Source organism: Schistocerca piceifrons, chromosome X (genome assembly GCF_021461385.2).
Source record: "Schistocerca piceifrons isolate TAMUIC-IGC-003096 chromosome X, iqSchPice1.1, whole genome shotgun sequence".
NCBI classification, from domain to species: Eukaryota; Metazoa; Arthropoda; class Insecta; order Orthoptera; family Acrididae; genus Schistocerca; species Schistocerca piceifrons.
This window is the reverse complement of record NC_060149.1, coordinates 371,241,301-371,266,176: the sequence shown is the minus strand read 5'-3', so window position 1 is coordinate 371,266,176 and position 24,876 is coordinate 371,241,301. Positions and strand designations below refer to the sequence as shown.

The 24,876-nt window shown below is 42.1% G+C and overlaps 1 protein-coding gene across 4 annotated transcripts in view; it reads right to left on the bottom strand.

Annotated features, from left to right (window-relative positions):
* The window catches only part of LOC124721359 (ATP-dependent helicase brm), a 439,280-nt gene that overhangs the window by 294,047 nt on the left and 120,357 nt on the right, over positions 1-24,876 (bottom strand). For all 4 annotated transcript variants that reach the window (XM_047246290.1, XM_047246292.1, XM_047246291.1 and 1 more), the window contains one exon: positions 5,765-6,071. In XM_047246290.1, the coding sequence (XP_047102246.1) occupies positions 5,765-6,071 (307 nt within the window). The remainder of the gene's footprint in view (positions 1-5,764; positions 6,072-24,876) is intronic.

The window sequence follows — 24,876 nt, the reverse complement described above, 5'->3', positions numbered from 1 at the left end:
AAACACATGCCTCAAGAAGAGATGTCACTACTGGTGGTATCATCCTCCCCCCCCCCCCCCCCAGCAGGATGGAGAGGGGTTGGGTATGGGTGTCTTCAAGTGCTGGTTCTGCATGTCTATTTCACTCACTGTCTTCGCCTCTTTCATGTCAGAGTGTTCCTGACGTATTTTTGCTGATACCACATCCCACGCAGAGCTAAGCTAGAAGCTGCTGTCCCAGTTGAGAAGTTCATCATGTGCTCTTATTTCCACAGCACCTTTGATGACAGAATGCTAGAAGCCATTGGTATGACAAAGCACCTTTGACTGTTCCGAAACAAACATGTTTCTTTCACTGATGTTGTGTTCTGCTACTGCAGACTTGTCTATCTAGCTGATGTAAACACTCCTCAAATAGACACTGCACAATGCATCACTGTGCCTTGCCTATGTACTGCTTGCCACACTTGTAACTGATGCCAGGTGCCCATAGCCCTAGTTGGTGTTTGACTAACCCAATTATATTCTTGATTTTAACCACTGACCAGAAAACTGTTTTTATTATGTGCTACTCCATTACCATGGCATCGTGGTTGTGGAAGGTCCTGCATATAGAAGGAACGAGAGGAGGTTGGTGTTTTCTTCTGAATTGTTTTCTTTCTTCTTCTCCTTCCTCAGCCAGAAAGCTCACTTTGTACATATCTCTGAGTAGCCATTCTTGTGAAATATTTCATGCAGATAGTGCAACTCACTAGGCAGATTTTCCCTGTCGATATGGCTCGGGCTCTGTGTACCAGGATGGTGAGCACAGGTTTATGTTGCACTGGATAGTAGCAACTATTGGAGTTTAGCTACAGGTCTCTGTACATCTTGTTCCTGCAGACTGAATATCTCTGTGTATGATCAGGGTTCTTTTTTATCAGAATGTCGAGGAACATTTGGCATCGGTTTTCTTCTACCTCCACAATGACCCTGATAATGTGTATGCTGTTAATGTGCTTTTTCTTCACCATGTGTACAAGTTACAAATGTGTCACGCAAAAACCTGTAGACTGCCTTTGGTTGAGCCATGCGGAAGTATTCCGTATACACGTTAGTGATGCCTGGCACTAGATGGGGATCCCATGATGACTCCATTTATCTGTTTGCAGCACTTTCTGCCACGATGAAAGTAGGTGTTGGTGAGTGCATCTCAAAACAGTTTCGCCATGTCACTGTCAAAGTGATTCTCCAATAATACAGCAGAATCTTTAGTGGTACCCTTGTGAAGAGAGACAGGACACTGAAGGACACCCTCATCCAGATAACTTTCTTGAAGAAATTTCACAAACTTTGTCAAGTTTGCGGCGCTGTGTGGACAAAGGGCCACAAGAGGCTTTAGTAGCTGTGCCAGGTACTGACTATGCCATACATTGGCAAATTTACCGTGCTCACTATCAGGCACAGTAGAATTCTGTATCAAGGAGACCAAAAGGCTATGATGGTACTGGTGCTTACAGGTACAGCATTCTGACCATTTCCTTGTTTGGACCCACATTGTTGTGGAGTGTGATGATGTTCTGTGTCAGAGCTGGTGTAGGATCCTTCTTCACTTTCCCACATGCTGGATCCTGTAGTAGTATCTGAATCATCTTCCACTAATCATCTGACTGTAACAGCACTGTCACATTGCCTTTGTCAGCTGCTATGATGACTGTGTTATTGTCCTCACGGAAGACACATATAGAAGTGCATTCTGCCGGTGAGATGTTATTCTTCAGAATTTTGGCTTTGTCAAGGACCACGCAAGTCTCCCTTCTCAATTCTTTAGTGGTATCAGAGGGGAGCACACAGCTGGCTTGCTCAATGCTGCTGACCATCTCATGTTTAGGTAGCACAGAAGCTGTCACATAGTCCAGTTCCTTTCTGGTCCAATTCATGATAGTCTTTGAAACACTAGTGTTGACATTCTGTAGGCAAGCCCCAAGAAGGTGGTGGAACTTGTTGCATTGTTTCACAATAGGTTTCTGCTGCAGAGTTCACTGGTTGTAAAGGTGTTTCCAATCACCTACTCCCTTGTGCATAACACAAGACTGAATGAAAGATGCAGGTGGCACATGAGGAGAGTTTGTGCAATTTTGTCCAGTTCTAGCCTGGTGACACAGATGTGTTCCTGCAGGCTGAAGGAAAGGGTGCTCCATGTGTGGAGGAAATCTTTGAATTCAAAACTTGATTAAACTATGCTGTTTGTCATGCACCGACATGTTACATGCCACAATTCGGAGCCCTTTAGTGGCAAAAGGCTGCAAATATGTATGCATGAAGGATAAAGATGTAAAATGTTAATAATATTTGTTTTATTTAAAAAGCTTTAAGAGTTTTCACATAAATAATTAAGAGGTACTACTTTTCAGCACATCCCTGTATTATTCTCTAATATACCACCACCAGCTGAACCAATGTTTTTGTTTTGAAGGGCTGACAGTACAAATTTTGTAGAAATAAAGTCAAAAGCTTTTTCAAAATCTATGAATCACATCCAAAATAGTAATACATACTCATTGCTCTGTTCCATAACTTCATTCACAACTTGCTAATGAACCATTGTTTTCTACCAATCTTTTAAGCCAGCCTGTTACTTTTCTTGACTAAATCAATTTTTCCTATGGACTGGGTGTTATTTAATAACCATCTTGCACATTGTAGAAAGCAGGCTGATAAGTTTATAGTATGAGGTTCATCACTCTCCTTTTTTGTACAGCAGAACAATTACAGCCATGTTCCAGTTTTGTGGAACTGTCTTCTTTCACAAACATTCTGTAAATAATTTCGTAGTTTCTTCTGTATTACATTTTCTCCATCCTTAATCACTTCCAGGCACCTTTGCCAAGCATCCTGACTGATGAAATGTGATGAAATATCCAGAGTAAGTTTTTGTTTCATTTTCATTGTACTCTGTTTTCAGTTGCATTTCTGATTTAATTTTCGCTGTAATTTCTCATATCCTACTGAACAAACTTCCAAACAGATTTGCTTAATTAAACATTTTCTACCACATTTCTGTTATCATTTACTTCAAACTCTTGCCTTTTCTTTAATACTTGCTTTGTTCCATTCTCTTTTCTTTTGCTCACTTCATATCTGCAATGTATTCTGCATTTTACATTATTAAATTTATTAAATAGCTGCCTCTTTCATCAATGTGTTTTTTTTTTATTTTCTAATATGCTGGACTTGTTTCTTAATTTAATATTGTTACCTCCTCATTCTCAAATAGAGCCCCATTAGGCCTTTTCCAAGCCCATTTTTTTCTTTTGGAAGTGTGTGTTATGGAAAACGTGTTCTTTTCGGTACAATCTACTAATGTGTATCCTCTGTTATCTCTAGTAACACACACAAAGTTTCCCCACTTATGAAATGTCCTCTAGTTTTTTTTCCTACTTTTGCATTAAAATCCCCCACAATTATCTTCTATTGGAATTGGTGCATTTATCAGTTCTACTTTCTTTACATTATTTGAGCATGCTGATGCATTGATATAAATCAATGCACACTGACAGCTAATGTCTTTAATTCCTTTGTGTCTTGAACTACCTGCTGTTGGAAAATTTTTCTATTAGACAACATAAATATGAGCAAGTGACACAAAGGTTGCACTGATATCAGTGAAGTTTTGTTTTTGTTGTTTTGGTAAATTTTTGAATAATTTCATACTTGTTTAGTTATGTAGTCTTGTGTATACAGCTCCTTAAATTAGTAGTGCTGTGTGCATTATTCAAATTTTCTAAACTGAAATACCATGCCATCACAAAATTCTTTATTTTTTGTCTTGTGGTGGCCCACAGCTTGTAAATATTTAAAGAAAGCCTTATTTATGAACCAGCAAGAACTGCTGATAAAATAAACCTTTATTCACTAACAGTCTTCATTGAAATGATCATCAATGCATGGATATGTGGTGAACATGCTCATGAAAATGTCAGAACTCAATTTCATCATAGTCACAAAAAATTATTTACAGCAGCCTATCATGATATCACTCTTATTGTGGTTTCAATAGAAATAAAATTATAGAACTTCATTCGGTGCCACAGAAAAGAAACACAGAGTACAAAGTAACATAATAGAAAGTTTTCACACTAACAAAATAGTACTACTACGTTCTCTACTCATTGTTGCACAGATTCTTCGATGATCAACTGCATCTCATGTGTCTTCTCCGTTACAGTACAAATTGCCCGATAATAGTTTCAATCATAACTGGTAGCAAATAAAAGTTTATTTAATCAGTAGTTCTTTGTGGTCAGTAAATACAACTTTCTTCAAATAAAATTCTTTGTTTTGAAACTTCTACCATTAACCGACATTCATCCAAAGTTAGTGAAGGGCACACTATGGTACTTAGCAACTGACAGTGTACTAATCAGCTGAACCATAAATATATCAGGTGGAAGAGTGTGGCAGACAGTAAGGGATGCATTAACTTTGTGAAAGCTTTGCAACAGGTGGCTGCCACATTAGTTGAACACTGTTGGAAAGAAGTTGACTGCACAACGATCCTAATGCTGCTAAAGTACATTTTGCATAGGACCATGAAGATATGATACGAGAAATTAGGGTTCTTATAGACAGTCATTTTTCCCTGGCTCTATCTGTGGGTGGAGAAGGAAAGAAAATGACTAGTAGTGGTACAGGATACCCTCCGCTCCGCCACACACCGTACGGTGGCTTGTGGAGTATGTATGTAGATGTAGACGGAAGCAAACACAAAAACGAATTCCTCAGCAATGTCTGGATCGACAGATTTTGCGTGCTAAATTGATAACATGAATGTCAGATGGATCTAGAGCTTCATGCCAGAAATGACATGGCAGTCAAAGTAGTACGTGGAAGTTGGTGGCCACATACCATGTACCAAAAGACATCAAGTTGATTAATTTATTGAAAAAGTTATGGGCAGTGTTTTCTGGGATTCAAACAGTACTATTATAGCATATTTCCATCACTTCTATGTACAGCAATTGTTGATTAACTTCTACTGTGTCCCTTTCATTTTCTAAGGTATGCAAAAATTTGTTCCCAATATGCTTATTTCAGTTTTTATCACATTACTCTATTTTCACAGCCTGTCTTGATTCTGTATTAAATTTGCTTTCTTTTTCTTTTTGAAGCCAACGCCCTTTTGTTATAACTACCACAGTGGATAAATATTGCTAAGTGCTTAGGTAAAAGAGCAAATTATAGATTTCATTGTGAGTCACATAGGTCTAATACAAAATTTCATTATTGACTGCATGACACACTAAGCATACTGGGCATCAGTTTAGCTACCAACATTGACGAGGCTACGTCTCCATTTATGGCTCTGATATCAAAAAATTAGATCACAACGTACACAACAAGCAAAACAGACAGATGATACAACAAACAAAACAGACAGATGATACAGGTGACCTCTTTCCTTATCTTCAACACAACAAGGTAAATTGATATACACTTACCCTCATATGAAAAAAATAGAAAATCTATAGATGAAGAAGACATGCAAAAGATCTAATAGGTTTACAAAGTTTGCATCTCATCATGATATAATATGTCTGGGTTTCAAATTTTAATGCCTGACTTCTTCATAGCACAGTGCCTTTTTGGTGAGTCTTGAGAATAATACTCTCACATTATTTCAATTACCATTGCAGCCAATAACAGTGTTTATTTTTTAGTTTTTTGACTTAGCTGCAGAGCACAACATACGAACACACAACAATTGTTTCCAGAATGAACACAGTAAGTTCAGCAAAAAACGTACCTGTGGAACCATGGTATGCTGTTGGAATGTCTGAGTACCCTGCTGCATTGCAGAAGGGCCATTCATATGCATAATTCCAGGTGGAGGTCCTTGACTGTAGCCTGTTGGACTATGGGAGTGGTGCTGTGGAGGGCCCATTGGCGAAGGGGCTTGAGGAGGAGCCATACCTGATGGAGATGGCATAGGGGAAGGAGATTGCTGGGGAGGACCCATAGGTGAAGGTGTCTGAGGTGGGGGCATTGGAGATGGCTGAGGAGAAGGACTTGCCATGCCTCCACTGTCTACATCCAGCTTCCAATACACGTTGCTATAAAATAAAGAATTAACATCAATTACACAACTGTAATGGACTATCAAACAGGGAAGAGAACTCACACACACACACACACACACACACACACACACACAAGCATCTAGCCACTGAGAAGTGTGTTGCTTTTTCCACCTACCATCATCTGTAGTGTGGCAACATGGAAATGCAACTGCTTGTCTATGTTTGACAATGGTATTTTGGTGACACAGTTCCAAAATCATACATTTTGAAATTAGCATATTTACTTTGGTCTGAACTCAGCTGTATCACATATGGATATGTGCAGTTCTTATTTTTAAAGGGTTTTAATTTTTACCATGTGAAGTCTTTATATAAGTATACTACTTCAGTTCAATTCACTTATTCGTGGCAGATATGATGCATCATGCTACCTGTAGTAGTCATGCCAAAATCTTTCATTAACAAGAGAATGTTTGATAAGCATAAAAAATAAAAGCACAGCAGTTTTAACACAAAGCTCTTGTGTGATTTTTGCAGAATTTGTAGTGAATCAAAATTTTCTTTAACTCAGAAAGCAAAGAGCAAACTTTTAACTCAAACAGCTTACAAGGGGGATGATGGCATGGGTAGGTTTCGGGGTGGCGGTAGGGCTGCAAAGGACAATCTAATATATCGCTATTTAACACCATACAGTATATACTTGAAAGTCTCTTCGGGTTTGCTGCCGGATCGTAAAATCAACTTGACTCGATATTTTGGCGATCCAACTGTTCGCCACCTTCAGGAAAATGCTGCTTCTGCTGATGAGTCCCGCTGAGAACTTATGCCAGGTTGCAAATTGACGTCCTATATAGGCCACCGTTCAGTACACAGCGCATGCGCAGCCCATCACGGTTTCTGCCTCCCGAAACAGGGACAGTTGGATCGCCGAAATATCGAGTCAAGTTGATTTTAGGATCCGGCAGCAAACCCGAAGAGACTTTCAAGACTTATTATGCCGGGAAAGCCTACATAATCACACCATACAGTATAGTTCTCACATCAAATCCTCTAAATAGTTTGTAATGCATTTACAACAAAAACTCTGAAATTTTAAAATGAAACTGAATTTAATATATATAGATAATGACATTGAGAACTTTGTAACTTCTACACTATCCTGGAGTAGGAGGAAGAATGTGACTGTTCATCATTTTTATGTTTTGTATCACCACAACTACCACATCATTTTGGAGATGTGGTCCACCTATGTAACTAAATATGACAACAACAACGACAGTGACGATGACGATGATGATAATGAGGCACATCATTTGAATTGGGTGCTCCTGCAATTGCCATGTTTGCAGTTAAAATTATTGGATATAAGGTCTGCCTGTTATACAAAACAGATTTTTCATATGATGGACCAATGATGGCACAGAGGTGCTGAAACATACTTGAGTTGTATGCAAAAACAGTGTTTTGTGTAACAGATGGAGATTATATCCAATAATAATAATAATAGTCACCCAAGCAATTAATTCTACTCACAATTGGAAAGCCCCTGGAAAAGATAAAATAGCAAATTTCTGGCTAAAGAAGTTCACCTCAACACATTCACATATAACTAAATTATTTAACAGTTACATTGCAGACCCATACACATTCCCTGATACACTTACACATGGAATAACTTATCTGAAACCTAAAGATCAAGCAGACACAGCAAACCCAGCTAAATATCGCCCCATAACATGCCTACCAACAATATACAAAATATTAACTTCAGTCATTACACAGAAATTAATGACACATACAACACAGAACAAAATTATAAATGAAGAACAAAAAGGCTGTTGCAAAGGAGCACGAGGATGTAAAGAGCAACTGATAATAGATGCAGAGGTGACATATCAAGCTAAAACTAAACAAAGGTCGCTACACTATGCATACATTGATTACCAAAAAGCTTTTGATAGTGTACCCCACTCATGGTTACTACAAATATTGGAAATATACAAAGTAGATCCTAAATTGATACAGTTCCTAAACATAGTAATGAAAAATTGGAAAACCACACTTAATATCCAAACAAATTCAAATAATATCACATCACAGCCAATACAGATTAAGCATGGAATATACCAAGGAGACTCATTAAGTCCTTTCTGGTTCTGCCTTGCTCTGAACCCACTATCCAACATGCTAAATAATATAAATTATGGATACAATATTACTGGAACATACCCACACAAAATCACATATCTGCTGTACATGGATGATCTAAAACTACTGGCAGCAAAAAATCACAACTCAACCAATTATTAAAGATAACAGAAGTATTCAGCAATGATATAAATATGGCTTTTGGAACAGACAAATGTAAGAAAAATAGCATAGTCAAGGGAAAACACACAATAAACAAGAAGATTACATATTGGATAACCACAGCGACTGCATAGAAGCGATGGAAAAAACAGATGCCTATAAATATCTAGGATACAGACAAAAAATAGGAATAGATAATACAAATATTAAAGAAGAACTAAAAGAAAAATGTAGACAAAGACTAACAAAAATACTGAAAACAGAATTGACAGCAAGAAACAAGACAAAAGCTATAAATACTTATGCTATGCCAATATTGACCTACTCATTTGGAGCAGTGAAATGGAGTAACACAGACCTAGAAGCACTCAATACACTTACACAATCACAATGCCACAAATATAGAATACATCACATACATTCAGCAACTGAAAGATTCACATTAAGCAGAAAGGAAGGAGGAAGGGGATTTATCGACATAAGAAACCTACATTATGGACAGATAGACAATTTAAGAAAATTCTTTATAGAACGAGCAGAAACTAGCAAAATACACAAAGCAATAACTCATATAAATACATCGGCTACACCACTGCAATTTCATAACCACTTCTACAACCCTTTAGATCACATAACATCAACAGATACGAAGAAAGTAAATTGGAAAAAGAAAACACTACATGGCAAGCACCCGTATCATCTAACACAGCCACACATCGATCAAGACGCATCCAACACATGGCTAAGCAAAGGCAACGTATACAGTGAGATGGAAGGATTCATGATTGCAATACAGGATCAAACAATAAACACCAGATATTACAGCAAGCATATTATTAAAGATCCCAATACCACAACAGATAAATGCAGACTTTGCAAACAACAAATAGAAACAGTAGATCACATCACAAGCAGATGTACAATACTAGCAAATACAGAATACCCCAGAAGACATGACAATGTAGCAAAAATAATACATCAACAGCTTGCCTTACAACATAAACTTATAAAACAACATGTTCCCACATACAAGTATGCACCACAAAATGTACTGGAGAACGATGAATACAAATTATACTGGAACAGAACCATTATAACAGATAAAACAACACCACATAACAAACCTGACATCATACTCACCAATAAAAAGAAGAAATTAACACAACTAATCGAAATATCCATACCCAATACAACAAATATACAAAAGAAAACAGGAGAAAAAATTGAAAAATACATCCAACTGGTTGAGGAAGTCAAGGACATGTGGCATCAGGATAAAGTTGACATTATACCAATTATACTATCAACTACAGTAGTCATACCACACAATATCCACCAGTACATCAATGCAATACAGCTACATACAAACTTATATATACAACTACAGAAATCTGTAATTATTGACACTTGTTCAATTACCCGAAAGTTCCTAAATGCAATGTAACATATACCGTACAGTTGAAAGGAAGTCACGCTTGATCAAGGTCCGCGTCACCTTCCATTTTTAACCAGACATAACGTCTGAGACAAGAAAGAAATAATAATAATAACATGTTCAATAATACATGTTCAATTACCCGAAAGTTCCTAATTGCAATATAACATATACCGTAAAGTTAAAAGAAAGTCACACTTGATCAAGGTCCGCGTCACTTTCCATTTTTGACCAGACATTACGTCTGAGAAAAGAAAGAAATAACAACAACAACAACAATAATCCTGTTGTAATGATTCTGAGAAAAAAATTATGATAGTACTAACAGGAGTAGAGGAAATATAAGTTATCTTCCTCGCCCTCTATCCTTCAGTAGGTATCAGTCTCAGAAAAGACATTGAGTCTTCCATGCCCAGGCAATTTCCTATAACTTAATAGTACTCATTTGGACTCGGGCCAGGATCAGTTTTTTATATCACATTCTCAAAAAAAAAAAACTGTAACACCAAGAAGGAGTTGTGCAACGTAAGTTAGTAGGTGTCTTTTTACACCTGAAAGATGATGCCTATTCAAATTTTGCATCAGCCACGTAAGAGTGGTGCTAGTAGCACCACTATAAGGATGCAAATCAGATTTGCTTCAAACACAAGCTGTAATAGTCACAACTGTTGCCTTTAAGGTGACAAAAACGCCTTTATCAACTCTTCATGGAATTTGAACAAGGTCGTGTAATAGGACTACTAGGAACTAGACGTTCTTGCTGTGATGCTGCAGAAAGACGGCAGGAATGCAGCCACTGTACACGATTGCTGGCAGCAGTGGTCACAGGAATGTAAAGTCGCAAGACGACTGTGTTCTAGACAGCTATGTGGCATTACTGAGAGGGAAGACCATTGTATTTGGCGTACGCTCTGATGGATCGCACTGCATCTGCAGCAGCAATCTGAGCAGCAGTTGACACCACAACAGCACAATGAATGCTTACAAATTGGTTTCTTCAAGGACAGCTCCAAGCCAGATGCCCTGTAATGTGCATTCCACTGACCCCAGACCACCACCATTTGCGACTTCAGTAGCATCAAGCAAGAGCTCATTGGAAGGTAGGATCAGGGCTTTGTGTTTTCTGATGAAAGCTGGTTCGCCCACAGTGCCAGTGATGGCTGTGTGTTGGTTAAGATGAGGCCAGTTGTGGGTCTGCAACCAACATACTCAAGTTCTAGACTCACTGGACCTACACCTGGAGTTATGGTCTGGGATGTGATTTCGAATGACAGCAGGAGCACTTTCAGGGTTATCCCACACAACATGACTGCAAATTTGTTCAGCAATCTGCCGATTCGACTTGGTGTGCTGCCATTCATGAACAGCATTACAGGGGGTGTTTTCCAACAGAGTAACACTCGACCACATACCGCTGTTGTAATCCAACATGTTGCCTTGGCCTGCTCGATCACCAGCCCTGTCTCAATTGAGCACATATGAGACATCATTGGATGACAACTCTAGCATCACCCACTAATATCATTAACTATCCCTGTATTGACCGATCATGTGCAACAGGAATGGAACCCCACCCCACAAACTGACATCTAGCACCTGTGCAACAAAATGCACACACATTGCATGCGACATTCTAGCTGCTACACCGGGTATTACTGTACCAGCATTTCACATTTGCAATGGTATGTTGCATGCTTACATTAACCTGTGATCTGCAATGTTAATCGCTTAAATATGTTATCTAGACAAATGTGTACTCGAAATATCATTACTCTACATTAATTATTTTTTGGTGTTGCGATTTTTTTCCAGCAGTGTGTTATGTAGCTCAGTACTGGTTTTTCTGAGCATGTCTGTATTATGAACACTGTAACAGACACACATTACTACAATGAATTTTATTTTATTTTATTTATTTATTTATTTATTTATTTTTTTTTTTGTAAGGGGTTTTAGGGCGCAAAACATCTACGGTCGCACCCTGTATAGAAGCATAGTATGCTGGGTCTGCGAGGGTAAAAAACCGTTGCGAGGTCCAATACAAAAAGGAAGGAAAAAAAAAACAAATCTAAAACATCAAGACGTTATGGAAGAGTATCTACAAGACGCTGATAAGACACTGGAGTCACCAGATAGAAATCAAATCTCTTTTGTCATATTACTGCTTTTGAAAAAACTTAAAACGCGAGCCACAGCTCACACGTCACCCGCTAAAATGTCTGGCAAAGCAGGTGGCAGCCTGACCCTGAGACGTAAGTAGCTAAAATAGTGGCAGAGGATCAGGAAATGTCTGACTGTCAATGGCCGGCTACAGAAAGGACAACTGGATATAGGGTCGCCACTCAACAAGTGGTGGTGACTAAAGCAGCAGTGCCCTATTCACAACCGAGCTAACATTACTTCCTCAGGGTGAGACAGCCGGGAGGAAGTCAACCAGGCTGTTGGTAGAGTTCTCTGAGTTTATTCCCATGAGGGGAGCACCAATGGTCATGCCAAAGTGATGTGATACGCCGAGAGAGAAAAGTACAAATATCTTGCGAGGGAACAGAGTAAGAGGCGGGCCAACTGAGATGGACTGCGGCCTTGGCTGCAGCATCAGCAGGTTCATTCCCAGGCACACCAACATGGCCAGGAACCCATATGAACATCACTTGGGCTCCCCCAACCAGGAACAAATGGAGGTAGGCCTGGATCCATCGAACGATGAGGTGGACTGGATCGGGATCATCTGGACTCTGAAGGGCACTGAGGGAGTCAGAGCAGATCACACAGCGAGTGAGCTGGTGCCTCCGGGCGTAGTGAACAGCCTGATACAGGGCAAAAAGCTCTGCTGTAAAAATTGTGCACTGGTTGAGAAGCCAGTATTGAAACTTATCAGCCCCGATGACAAAAGCACAGCCAACACTGTGGGTGGACTTGGAACCATCAGTGTACAAAAATATGCTATCGGCAAGTTGTGAGCGAAGTTCGAGAAATTTGCAGCAATAGGTCAGCTTGGGAGTCGAATCCTTCGGGAACGAGCTGAGGTCAAAACGAACACAAACCGGTGTCTGAAGCCAAGGTGGTGAAGGGCTCTCCCCCATTCGGGAAGTGTGAACTGCAGCTGCTGAAGCAGGTGACGAAAGCGGACGCCGGGAGGCCACAGAGAAGAAACGTACATCTCATACTGGGGGTGAAGGATATCATCAAAAAAAGGGTCAAAGGTTGGGTGGCCTGGCATGGAAGAAAGCCAACACGCATACCTACCGAGTTGGGTGTCGTGCCAGTATGACAGTGGTAATTCACCGGCTTCTGCATAGAGACTCTCAAAAGGGCTAGTACGGAAGGCACCAGTGGCAAGACGGATCCCCAAATGGTGTATTGTGTTTAGACCGTGTAAGTAAGATGGCTCTGCAGAGGAGTAGACAATGCATCCATAATCCAACTTGGAGCACACAAGAGATCGATAGAGGCGGAGGAGGACAGTCCGGTCAGGTCCCCAAGATGTACCACTCAATACACGAAGGACATTTAGGTACCGGGTGCAGCGTGCAGCCAGGTAAGACATGTGGGGAGACCAACTGAGTTTCCTATTGAACGTAAGCCCTAAGAACCCACGAACGGGAGAGCATTTTGGCCCAGTCGCAAGGACGGTGGAAGAAACGCTTTGTACCATCATAAGTTGACGCAAACGGATTTGGTAGCAGAAAAGCGGAAACCATTTGTGACACTCCATGAATAGAGACAGTCCAGACAATGCTGAAGACAGCATTGCAGGAGAGACATCCGCTGGGAGCTGTAATAAATAGCAAAGTCGTCAACAAAAACACAGCCGGAAATGCCAGCTGGAAGGCAGTCCATAATTGGGTTGATGGCTATGGCGAAGAGGATGACACTCAGCACGGAGCCCTGAGGAACCCCATTCTCCTGTGAATAGGTGTGGGATCAGGAGGAACCCACGAGTACCTGGAAAACTCAGTCTGTTAAAAATTCTCGGATGAAAGTGGGAAGACGACCACGAAGGCCCTATGTGTACATAGTACATAGAATGCCTGTCTGCCAACAGGTAAAAAAAGCTTTCTCCAAATCAAAGAAAATGGCCACTGTTTGTCACTTCTGCAGAAAATTATTCATGATGAACTTCGACAGGGTGACGAGATGATCAACCGCTGAGCGGTGCTTTCAGAACCCACACTGAACATTAGTGAGAAGATGGTGTGACTCCAGCCACCACACTAATCGACCATCGATCATGTGTCCCATTACCTTACAAAAGCTGCTGATAAGGGAAACTTCTCAATTCAAAGAGAGAAAAGAGATTGCACGAGCCTCCTCCACCTGTTACCGAGGAAGGAAGGCCGGATGGTAGTGGGTGGAGCTTGAAACCTCCGCAAAGTACCGACCCAAAGCATTGGAAAGATCGACAAGGTCGACTATGATGTTTCCTGCCACAGTCAGACCAGGAATCGGGGAGTGGGCGGTAGTCCCGGAAAGCCAGCGCAGGCCACCCCAAACGAGAGAGGACGGAGTAAATCTGTTGAGTGAGCTGGTGAAGGAAACCCAGCACGCTTTCTTACTTTCCATAATACTGCGACGGCACTGCCCACATAGCTGCTTGTAGCGGATGCAGTTCGTTAATGTAGGATGATGGTGAAAGATAGAAAGCACACGTCGACAGACACGAATCGCATTGCCGCACTCCACAGTCCACCGTCGGAAAGAGCACACCACTCGAGATGTCAAGTGAGCTGGGCAGAACAGACCGAGAGGTCTGAGTGGGAATAAGTGTGCATGGAATCGGAGAGAAACATGGCTTCGCCGGTGTTCAGGTACACAAGATTAAGGAGATCCGCCAAAAGAAAACCTCTCGGGCAGGCGACAGGCGAATCCCAAAGAGGATGATGGGCACTGGTGTCACCGAGAAGCAGAAAGGGTGGAGGAAGCTGAGCAACAAACTGCATCAGGTCCGCTCTAGTGACAGCAGAAGATGAAGGGATATAAATGGTGCAGAGGGAAAAGGAAAATTCAGGAAGGAAAACACGGGCAGCAACTGCTTGCTTGTGGGTGTGCAAGAGGATAGGACAATGACAAACATCATCTCGTAGAAGCAGTATGACCCCACCATGAGCATGAATCCCTGCCGTAAGGGGAAGGACCATCCGTAGCGAAGTAAAATTGGAAAGAGCAAAATGGTCTTGAGGATGTAGCTTGGTTTCTTGGAGACAGACTACAAGCGGACATTGCGATCAAAGGAGCAGCTGGAGGTCTACCCTGTTAGATCGAAGGCCATGGATATTCCATTGTACAAGGGCCATAAAATTTAGGAACACCAGAGAATGAAGAAGAAACACTCACCTCGACGGCTGCTTAGGGCGACCCATCGAGGGGGGATGGCCACTGGAATCCATAGGTGGAGAATCTGTGTCCATCAACTCAGCAGGATCAACGGAGCTTCCCCGGTGTCAGTCAGTTGAAAAGGACCGACGAGTCGAAGAGGGCCCTCAAGTCGGAGAGGGGGAAGACTGTTTGCCTTTGGATGATTGTTTTGGCTTTTGGCAGGAGAGCCAGACAGCTGCGAACTCGAGGTATGCAAGAAATCTTCCCGGGAATAACCCTTTTTGAATTAACGGTTCTCTGGCTGCGTTGCGACCGTCTTCGCCGGTGAGAGCGAATAACGGGTAGCAGAATCTACAGCCCGGGAAGTGGGAGACGGAGTGTCAGCATGAAGGCGAGGCAACTTTGCCACCATTGAACTGAACTGTAAGTCACAAGTTTGCGTAGCTATGTTTTGCGTGGGACGGGTAGAGGCTAAGACGGTGCTGTAGCTTCCAGATGAAGGGACAGTCGGTTTACGGCTCGCCAACAGTTTCCGGGCAACAGGAAAAGGTACCTTCTCCTTCACTCTTATCTCCTGAACAGCTCGCTTGTCTTGATAGACGGGACAAGAACGAGAAGCAGCAGCATATTCTCCATGACAATTAACGCAGTGTGGGGAAGGAGGTGGACAGGCGCCCTCGTGTGCATCCCTGCTACAAGTGACACATTTGGCTGCATTTTTACATGATGTGCTGGTATGATTGAAGTGGTGGCACTTATAACACTGCAATGGATTGGGAATATAAGGGCACACAGAGATGACTTCATAGCCTGCCTTTATCTTGGTAGGAAGCGTTAACCGAACGAAAGTCAGGGACAATGTGCGAGTGGGCACCAAATTGGCAGCTTCCTTCTTCATAACTCAATGAACAGCAATAACGCCATGATCCAATAGATAATTAGTTATTTCGTACTCTGTCGAACCATCCAACAGCCGGGTGTAGATAACACCACTGGACGAGTTAAGTGTCCTGTGAGCCTCCACTTTTATAGGATATTCGTGGAGGATTTGGGCCTTGAGTAGTTTCTAGGCTGGGAGAGCACTATCAATTTCCAAAAGCAAGGTACCACTGCGGAGATGAGAGCATGACTTCACAGGGCCAGCGATGCCATCCATGCCTTTCTGTATAACAAAGGGGTTAATAGTAGCAAAAGAGTGGTTTTCGTCTATACGTGAGACTACTAGATATCGAGGCACAACAGGCAGAGACATTGAGGCAGGAGCCTCATTCCACTTTCTTTCATGAGAACATTCGGAGAAAAAGAAGGAAAGTCAGTCATTGGGAAGAAGTCCCCGCACGATTGCCAGCATCTCTGATGACGCACTCCTTCATGCCAGGGGGCCAGCAAAGGGGAGCCCCCCCCCGCCTTACATGATTGTCCTCACCTTGCGTCACAACTCCTGAATGACAGACAGAGGGAGCATTTGGCAGAGGAGGGACGTAACAGCTCAGGCAATCACCGCTCCCTGGGCCTGGCCTGTATCAGGGGTATGTGCAGGCCCTAAATGCCAACCCGGAGCTGGGAATTATCTGTAACCCAGTCTCCTGCTATGCGTCAAACATGTGGGTGGCCGTCAGGCACACACAGGGAGAAGAAGAAAAGATAAGAAGGGGGAAAGAAAGAATGGCCTCAAATGCCGCAGCAGAGGAAAAAGAGATCAAAACAGGGAAAGGGCAAAATAGGGACAGAGCACAACAAGGAAAGAGCACAACAAGGAAAGAGCACAACAAGGAAAGAGCACAACAAGGAAAGAGTAAAACAAGGAAAGAGTAAAACAAGGAAAGAGTAAAACAAGGAAAGAGTGGAACAGGGAAAGAATTAAACGGGGAAAGAGCTAAACGGGGTAAGAGATAAGCAGGGAAAGAGATAAGCAGGGAAAGAGATAAGCAGGGAAAGAGATAAGCAGGGAAAGAGATAAGCAGGGAAAGAGATAAGCAGGGAAAGAGATAAGCAGGGAAAGAGATAAGCAGGGAAAGAGATAAGCAGGGAAAGAGATAAGCAGAGAAAGAGATAAACAGGGAAAGAGATAAACAGGGAAAGAGCAAGATGAGGAAAAAATGGTACAGGGAAGGGACAGTACAGGGAAGGAGCAGCGCAGGGAAGGAGCAGCGCAGGGAAGGAGCAGCGCAGGGAAGGAGCAGCGCAGGGAAGGAGCAGCGCAGGGAAGGAGCAGCGCAGGGAAGGAGCAGCGCAGGGAAGGAGCAGCGCAGGGAAGGAGCAGCGCAGGGAAGGAGCAGCGCAGGGAAGGAGCAGCGCAGGGAAGGAGCAGCGCAGGGAAGGAGCAGCGCAGGGAAGGAACAGTACAAGAGAGAATATTCCTACAAGCAAACCAACGCAAATGAGCTTCAAGAGCCCATGGAGACATGAGATATCTCCCCAAAAGAGGGGAAAAGAACAGGAGAAGAGGAGACAAGCAGCACAGAAAGAGAAGCAGTGCTGCGAGGGCTAGGGCCCCGTGGTTGTCAAGAATGTACTCACCAAAGAGCGGTGAGCCCCCTGGGGGGACTGAATTTTAAAGAACAACAATAATTACAAACTATGTTAGTCTATTTACAGATGCAGTTTTTGTATTACTCTCGATTATTTTTGTAGGTTTTTGAGGATCTATAGCACTTGATGGATTACCATGTTCATTGTTTTCATTTAGCACTTCACTTGTTTCACTTTCATCCTCATTCACACATTTTCTATGACAAGTCTCCTCATATTCTGTATGTAACATGCCAGAGGCACTGTTCAGACTGTTATCAGTTTCTGTCCAGTTTGAAGAATCTAGTAGAGGAGTAGACATATCATTACATATAAATACATTTTATCACTCCAGTCATGTATGTCACATTTTTGGGCTCTAATTTTGGATATCCCTTTCTGTCCACAGTGGTATATTCTTCTCCAACTCAGTTTCATATCCTCTAAACATGTGGGATATGGGTGGTTTCCCATAATGTGGCTTCCAGTTCACTGGGAGTGTTTGAGAAAGACCACTTAATAGCTTTCTGATATTGTGAAATAACCAATACATTCTTTGATTCTTTATGATTTCCCATATACCATTCTGCCTCTTCAACAGTCACAAAAACTGTTGTAGAGTGTCTATGGTATTGCACCAATATCACAGGCCACCTACAGTAGATGACATCTATTTTAATGTTTATCATTAACTGGAAGCACATATTTCTTGGGGGTGTTATCAAGTTTGTGCACTGCTTGGTTAGCAGCATTATCAATGGACTTACCTTATGCAAAGCAAAACTGGCTTGGGTTAATGTCATGAAACTTCCTGTGCACTGGAAGATAGCTACAGAAGAGATGTTCCTGCACTGAGTAGACAAATTGTTCTGGATGTTTTAAGACCTGTAAAGCCCTTGGAATTTTTTTCATAATTACTATTCTGGTACTATTCATAATTCCTGAAACTTGCCCAGATCTTTTTGAGTCACTTAAAACTTTTGTTAAATATAGTACAATTTGTAGTGTTTGATATTACAGTTCTTCCAAGTGGATACCATCTAGACCACAGACCTTTCCCTTGTTGCACTTGGTCACTGCCAGTGCAATTTTCTTTGCATATACAGAAAATAATGAAATATGCTACGTAATTTTGCTCTAATTTTGTCCTGGGTTCTGTGCATCTGGCACGTTTACCGATCGTTGTGAGGGAGGAGTTTGTCAGATGTTTTTGTACCTGTCTCCATTACTGAGCCATTCTGCAGTATCTAACTGCAATATGGAGAAGAACAAAAGCACCATGAGGGTCTTCACATGCTCAGTCAGGAGTTTGTATGATACTCTCCATAGGTTAGATAGTACTCCCACCAAATCTTTTTTGTATTAAATACAGTAGATTTATACTTACTTTTACAGTCTTTGCACTGCTGAAAACATTTATTGATCTCTATTGGTTAGTGAGAATTGATAGAACATGCTCGCTGTGCATGTTTTTACACTCTGGGGTCCATGGAATAATAGTGTCATTTTTTGATGAATATCGTCTCCATTGTGCTTTATGGATTAAGTCAATAATTAAGAACATTTTTTCTCCAATGGTTGCCTATATGATGAAAAGTGGAAAATCTTACAGAATTTGCTTAGCTTTTCTCAATCTGTTCTACTGAAATCTAATCTGTAATCATTCTCAATGCCAATGTTATTTTTAGTCAGTAATCTAAGTTCTACGTAAATGCAACAAAAATCACTTAAAGTAAGGCCAACAAACATGAGCCATTTGCTATGGCCCTATTGCTTGCTACCAGATATATACATCACTGATTGCTTCTGATCTGCTGTGAAACATGTGAAGTCTTCCTCCCTTATTTAGGACACCCAAGTCCTGTTCTTGTCGTATTTCTTGTGTAACATGGCCTGTCTTCTGTCCTCTGGAAGTTCCATAGAATCATTCCTGCAGTAATGTCCACAACTACTGGTAAGCATTTAATCTGAGAATATTGGACAATATTACAAAGCAGGTTTGCATACAGTTGTACCACGCGTGAATATTGTGCATACAGTGACGCAATCACCCACTTTTCTGCTTGCCAGATGTCCTAATTAATGGATGGAGCACAGCTGACATATCTTCATTATTTTCCACTTTTTGTTACACATAGCTAAAGCTGCCATGGTGCTTGAGTGGTGAATAATGATGCTAAATTTAGTGGAAAACATTCAAATACACTATTTCAAAGTTAGGGCTCTTGAAGGCCCATCAAATCCACACAGTACCAATACAGTGCTGTAGAACTATGGGTTCCAGGTGCAATGTAGCACTTTCGAATGGACTGGAAGTAGTCAAAGTGCATTCTTCTGTGAGTCCTTGTGAACTCTTTGTATACTTTGTCTACCATGGAGACTACCAGACCTGTTAATTACCGCTTTTGATGAGTTTTAGATATGTTGTAAAGGGACCTATCCTGAGTAGCTGACTAGCAGATTTTCACGCAATGGGTCCTAGTTTCCAAGAAACTTGGTGTTCAAGTTTTATATGTAGTCCTACACTGGCAACATCAGTCAAGTTTTGACCAAGCTAGTGTAGTGCAGTAGCTAAGGTTCATGACTACCACACTGGCAGTATAGATTTTCATCCCTGTGATGCTTACTTTTACAGGCAGGTTAAAATTTTCATGGAAAAAATTCAAAATGCTACAGACTAGTAGAGAAATTGCTTTGAAGGAAGATTCCATTAAAATGCATACTTTAATTCAGCACCAGTTTAGTGCAACTGATTTTTGAGGAATGATCAAGTATGCATGGTTCATACTCAGGTCGACTGAAGGTGGGAAGACTAGTTCTCTAGGCGGAACACTGCTGAGAAAATTTAGAGAATCAGCATTAGAAGCTGACTGCAAAACAATTCTACTGCCACCAATGTACATTTCATGTAAGGATCATAAGGATATGATAAAGAGATATCAGGGCTCGTAAAGAGGCATACAGACAGTCATTTTTCCCTTGCTCTTTCTGCAGTTGGAACAGGAAAGGAAATGACTGGTAGTGGTACAAGGTACCCTCCACCACACATCATATGGAGGCTTGTGAAGTATATAAATCTAGATTCAGATGTAAAGGACAGAACAATCCTTTTGAATTCAAACAAACTGTCCTTTCCGGTTTCACTCTGAAAAATCCGTATGCCTGCAAGGCAGTATCTTCCATTATATATGTGTGCCTCCACCAGAACACATGGATCTAGACAACATCCACTAGGCGGCACTCCTAATATTTGCAAGCACTGCTGTAGCTGCTTCAGCGGTAGGCACAGGCCATGGCCCATGCGCTCACCTATTGGCACTCACCGCCATCCTATAAAGCTAGCAGCACGGGGCCCCAGACGTGAGTCATGTTCTGAGTGCCCTCTCGTACCATTCCTTGTACACGGCACTGCTTGGTTCCAGATACTGATACATCTAGATTCTTGATTTGGTTTACATTACAGATTTGTCAGTCTGGCATGTTGTCTTGTTGTTCATCCATTGCTTGTGTTGTCTTTCGTGGATTTTGGCAACTCACCACCGATGCCCTGTGCCAGTTAGCCACAGGTCGTGCCCAATTCTGTTTACAGTATTTGGCAATGAGAAAAAAAGTTAATAGTGCCTCATGGATGTGATACTCGTGCAACTCGTGGAACAGCTACAGCAACAGCAACAGCAACTCCTGCAGAAGCAACAGCAACAGCAACTCCTGCAGAAGCAACTGCAACAGCAACAGCAGGTGCAGCAGCAAACCAACTTGTTACATAACGAAATTCAGAACACTTGCAGGTGCACAGTTCACAACCCATTCGAGCTGTTGTTGCTTACCAGGTGGAGTCCTGCCCATCCATGTTTCCACCATTTTATGACACCAAAGAATATTGGGACACACATTTGCAGCACTTTCTCACTTTACAGATTGGCATTTGATAATGCTCTCCACTTGTCACACTTTCTTTCCTGGGCTTCCCCGGAGACATTTTTCTTACTATGGTTGCACTCACATTCAAGGAGATGTGTTTGTTGCTGTCAAACTACACTGAAGCACCAAAGAAACTGGTAGAGGCATGTGCATTCAAATACAGTATATGTAAACAGGCAGAATATAGCGCTGCAGTTGGCAATGCTTATGTAAGACAACACGTGTTGCACAGTTGCTAGATTGGTTACTGCTGCTACAATGGCAGGTTATCAAGATTTGAGTGAGTTTGAACTTGGTGTTATAATCGGCGCACGAGCAATGGGACACAGCATCTCCGAGGTATTGATGAAGTGGCGATCTTCCAGTATGAGCATTTCACAATTGTACCGTGAACATCAGGAATCGGGCAAAACATCAAATCTCCGACATTGCTGCAGCCAGAAAAGGATCTTGCAAGAACGGGACCAATGAACACTGAAGAGAATCATTCAACATGACAGAAGTTCAGCCCTTCCGCAAATTTCTGCAGGTTTCAATGCTGGGCATTCAACAAGTGTCAGTGTGCAAACTATTCAATGAAACACCATTGATAAGGGCTTTCAGAGCTGAAGCCCCACTCGTGTACCCTTGATGTCTGTACGACTCAAAGCTTTACGCCTCGCCTGGCCCCATCAACACCGACGCTGGACTATTGATGACTGGAAACGCATTGCCTGGTCGGATGAATCTCATTTCAAATTGCATCAAGTGGATGGACGTGTATGGCTATGGAGACAACCTCAAGAATACATGGACCCTGCATGTCCAGACCCCGTATGTCCAGAATTGCTACAGAGTGACTCCAGGAACACTCTTCTGAGTTTAAATACTTTCGCTGGCCATCAAACTCCGCAGACATGAGCATTAAGGAGCAAATCTGGGATGCCTTGCAACATGTTGCTCAGAAGAGATCTCCACCCCCTTGTACTCTTATGGATTTATGGACAACCCTGCAGGATTCATGGTTTCAGTTCCCTTCAGCACTACCTCCGATATTAGTCAAGTTGCACTGCATCCGTTGTGAAAAGGATGGGCATCTCTGAACTGTCTGCTGTCAAACATTGGGACAATCTAACCCCACTCCACACTTGTGTCAAGGGATAGTGCATGAACTCCAGACCATTGTTCCCTACGGTCGTCCTCCCACCTCCAAGTTGTTTATTGATCTCATGACTGCACATTAGGATGTTCTTCCCTGATGAACCTCCCAACATATGCTCGCCTGGGATACCAAGTGTTGGCCCTGTCCTCCTGCAAGTTGGTTGCATATGGTGACAGCTTAATTGCCCTCAAAGGTCAATTCACAACCTTAGCAGCATACAAGGTGGTTACATGACTGATAATGCTGTTTGTTATAAATAGTCACTCAGCTGGCATTATTTTTGGCCTGGATGCCTTCTCCCTGTTTGGGTTCTCCGTAATGGATAAAGTTCAGATTGTCGCACACGGTTATCTTCTACAAACTTGTTGACCTTTGTAAGTTTCTTGTCTCTCTGTTTGAACCTGGCCAGGGGTGTGTCACCAATTCTGAGGTGCATACTTCTCTACGTTCCGATAGAGTGCCCTGTTTCTGATCGGCACATTTGCTACTGGTCTCCCTACAGATGGTGGTTGAGCTCAAACTCAATCGCCTTCACTGTAGCTGGGGTAATTAAACCAGTCAAAACTAGTGTTTGGGCCACACCCCTGGTAGTGGTTAAGAAACCAAATGGTTTCCTCAACGATAGACCTTGGTAATGATTGTTTACAGATCCCACTGGATGAGGAACCATAACACGTTATGGTCAATGATACACCCTTTGGCCTGTACAGATACAAACATTTGCCCTTTGGGATCTCTTCCACTCCAGCAATCTTCCGGAAACACCTGCAACAGTTAACTATGCCCATTCCAACTTGTACCAACTACCTAGATGAATTAATAGTATTGAGCACTACAAGCTAAAACCATCTACGCAACCTCTGCACCCTCTTTACTATGCTGCATGATGCATGGCTCAAGTACTGCCTTCACAAATGCCAGTTTTTTTTTTTTTTTTTTTTCAGGAGCAAGTCAAATACTTTGGACACTTGCCCAACGAAGACAAGATTCAGCCCGCTGATTGGAACGTTGTGGCTGTTGACACTCTACCACATCCCCAAAACCTGTAGGAGCTGCATGCTTTTTTGGGTAAAGTTTATTATTATTATTATTATTATTATTATTATTATTATTATTATTCTAAGTTCCTCCTGTAAGCAGCTCACATTATGCACCCACTCAACCAGTTGCGGAAAAAGTGTGTTCACTTAGAGTGGTCGGCTGCCTGCAAGCGTGCCTTCACCCAGTTGAAGCACGTTACACTCGGTACCCTGCCTTACACCCATTTCTCCATCACATATCCTTGTTTTGGCTGCTAATGCTCGCTCCCTCCCTCCCTCCCCAATGGTATTGAGCAACCCATCACTTATGTGATGAAGACACTGACAACTGCTCAAAGAAATTACTCATAGATTGAGAATGCGGCTTTGGCAATCATCTTTGACGTAAAGAAATTCCTTGGGACTCAATTTACCCTCATTAATGACCACAAACCGTTGGTTGTGCTCTTTGAGCCGCATTCTCAGCTTCTTGAGTAGACGGCTCAAAGGCTCCAGCATTCTGCTCTTCTCCTTAGTTCTTACAATTACACCATTAAGTACAAGACGACTGAACAACACATGAACATGGATGCGCTCTCTCGTCTACCCTCAGGACCAGACCCGGCATTAGAAAAACAGGAGATATCCTGTTTCCACACTGACATAGATTGAAAATGCACTTTTGATGAGTTTCCCAATACTGCTACTCACATTGCCACAGACACACATTGTGACCCTATCTTCCAGTGTCATGCACTATGTGCTACATGGGTGACCCATTGATTTTTCCAAATCTACTGATCTAGAAGATCGGGTCTGGGCTTGCCTTTCTCATTGTTTGTCTGTTGTCTCTGATGTTCTGTCGAATGTGGATGCAGATAGATACCCACCTTTTTGTCATCCCAATGTTTGTGTCTTGGTACTCCTCTACCATGGACACTGGGTTATGTCGTGGATGAAATCCCTAGGCAGGCAACAAGTCTACTGGACTATGACTGCAGCTGTTCTGCACATGCCCCACATCAGGTTGCTCTGCCTCAGTCTTTAGCCCCCTGGCCCACTTCCCATCACCGTTGGGACTGCATTCATCTGGACTTTGCCAGGCTTTATGTGGCTCACTGTTGTGGATGCTTATTCCAGCTACCCATATGCCATATGTGGTTAGCATGGCATCCACCACTACAG